Genomic DNA, 2,077 nt, shown 5'->3' on the forward strand with positions numbered 1-2,077 from the left:
CAATTCCTGTCCACAAGCTAAATTCCTCTGAACTACTCACCAATCCAGTTTAGTCACGCCATACCTTGGATATATAAGTCCCTGAATCACAGGAGTTTCAGGACAGAGAAGCAGAGTTACATCCGGAGCTGCACAGCAACTTACAGACGCCAACATGAAAGCTCTCGCAACTTTCTTGGTTTTGCTGAATTACTTTACCAGATGTCATGGTGAGTTCTCTTCATATTTTCAATTCATAGGGTGATTAATACCTGTCGTTACCAGGCACCTTACAAATACATTCCAATTTATAATCGGAAGATGAAACAGTGTTCTATGGGTCTTTATTCCATATATTTTATGTGGTTCTTCTCTACAGGTTGGATCTGCACTACTGCTCCTGAGCACGTTGCTGCAGCCCAGGTTGATGCTGGCAATGGAATGGTTGTGATGACTGATAAAAACTCCAACGCCTTCTTCTTGAGTGATTCAAGTTGGTCCAAACTGGGCTCTGTTCCTCTCAAGCATGTCACAGTGGGATATGCAGGTGTCTGGGGAGTCGACCTCAACAACAATGTCTATAAATTTGCAGCTGGTGATTTCTTTCCTACTCGTGGTGAGTATTATGTTTCAGAAACAGATTTTACAGGTTGGCCCTGATTCAAAGTTTTCAATAGTTTAGTGATGCCGTTTGTCTCTTCAGGTCTAGAGTTAATGCAGGTGGATGCTGGAGAAGGTCAGGTAGTTGGAGTTACCAGCCAAAACAGCATCCATTGCCTGAAAGCCAGCAGTGCCTCTTCCATTGAGGAGGAGGGAGTCTTGAACTGGAACACCATTACTGGGGCATTGATGTATATGAGCTGTGGTCCACTCGGATGCTGGGGAGTGAACTCGGGTCAAAACATCTTCTTTACGGTAAACTTTTGTCTTACATCTCTTGTTGTAGCTCCTGATATAACTCTCATCCTCTAGTAACCATCTTTACTGTTTACTTTAATAGAAAGTCTCACCAGATAACTGCAGCATCAGTGGCTGGCGTCAAACAGATGGTGCTGCTGTAAAAGTTGAAGTTGGGACTGATGGAAGGGTCTTTGTTGTAATTCAATCTGGACATGTCTATGAAAGGTAAACTCAACAATTTTGAAGTGCAAGTGCAGACAGTAGAGAGAATATGACTTAGACTTGAACAGTTCCAAATAAGAATCTTTCTCTTTCCAGAACCGGTATCTCTGAAGCAGTTCCTCAGGGCACAGGTTGGAGCCAAATCACCTTTTGTGTGTCCATCAAACACGTGACCTATGACCTGGGACGTCTGTGGCTTCTGACCAACACTGGTGTCATTCTGAATTGCATCTAGTAACCAGCTGGAAGTCTTCACTTCACACATTCTGTTCCTTCTGATGAATTTTTTGGGTTAATCCCATGTGTGATTTATCAGTAGAGGATCTAGAACAGCAGAAGTCTCCAGGTTAATCATGATGAGGGTTAAAAATCAAGGTGGGGATAGAAGTTAGTGTTAAATGATTATGCTATAGATGATTCCAAGAATGCAGGAAATAAAAAAGAAAGTTTACAGTAATACTTTTTGAATTGACATACAACAGTTAAGTTGGAAGTTTTTTTTGTATTGGTGTTCAACCATTCAGCCTTTACAAATAAAACATTAAAATGTGATTTTAAGGAAACAATAAACTCTTCCATTGATCAACAGAATGTGTTTGATTGCAATTATTCTTTAAGACTGGTTTGTTTTACTCAAGGAAAAACAATTCTCTCTGTGTGTCTCTGCTTCTCTCTCTCAAAGTGCTAATGCAACACAGTAAAGTACTTCCAGTCCTAAACAAAAGAGCAGGTAGAAAGCAGCATTACAATAAAGATTCTCATGCATGTTTTGTTTTTTCTTCAGTTAATTGCTGTTGATACAGTGTCTAAAACATTTTACTAATAAAAGAGTAAATTGTACAGTCTAGTTGAAAATTAGAGGTTGCATTTGCTGGTGTGACTATTCAGAACACTGTGGTGAGTCGGTCAGAACTCCAAAGAACGCAGAGTCGTACGCCAGGTGATTCAACTCGTACTTGCCGTTTATTTAGGTAAT

At 40.3% G+C, this 2,077-nt stretch overlaps 2 protein-coding genes across 4 annotated transcripts in view; both read left to right on the forward strand.

Moving 5' to 3' along the window:
* The window catches only part of tafa2 (TAFA chemokine like family member 2), an 84,117-nt gene that overhangs the window by 10,732 nt on the left and 71,308 nt on the right, over positions 1–2,077 (forward strand). The window lies entirely within an intron of this gene.
* On the forward strand, positions 56–1,692 carry LOC103152571 (fish-egg lectin-like). Its single transcript, XM_007573082.2, has 5 exons — positions 56–209; positions 359–595; positions 683–894; positions 980–1,104; positions 1,198–1,692. The coding sequence occupies exons 1-5, from the start codon at positions 155–157 to the stop codon at positions 1,334–1,336; spliced, it is 768 nt and encodes a 255-aa protein (XP_007573144.1). The 5' UTR covers positions 56–154; the 3' UTR covers positions 1,337–1,692.

The sequence above is a fragment of the Poecilia formosa genome, unplaced genomic scaffold (assembly GCF_000485575.1).
Source record: "Poecilia formosa unplaced genomic scaffold, Poecilia_formosa-5.1.2 Scaffold318, whole genome shotgun sequence".
Classification (NCBI taxonomy): Eukaryota; Metazoa; Chordata; class Actinopteri; order Cyprinodontiformes; family Poeciliidae; genus Poecilia; species Poecilia formosa.

Coding starts and splice junctions, on each gene's coding strand:
- LOC103152571 (XM_007573082.2), top strand. CDS start 155: ATGAAAGCTCTCGCAACTTTCTTGGTTTTGCTGAATTACTTTACCAGA. Junction 596..682: donor TGATTTCTTTCCTACTCGTG/GTGAGTATTATG, acceptor TTGTCTCTTCAG/GTCTAGAGTTAATGCAGGTG. Junction 1,105..1,197: donor TCTGGACATGTCTATGAAAG/GTAAACTCAACA, acceptor TTCTCTTTCCAG/AACCGGTATCTCTGAAGCAG.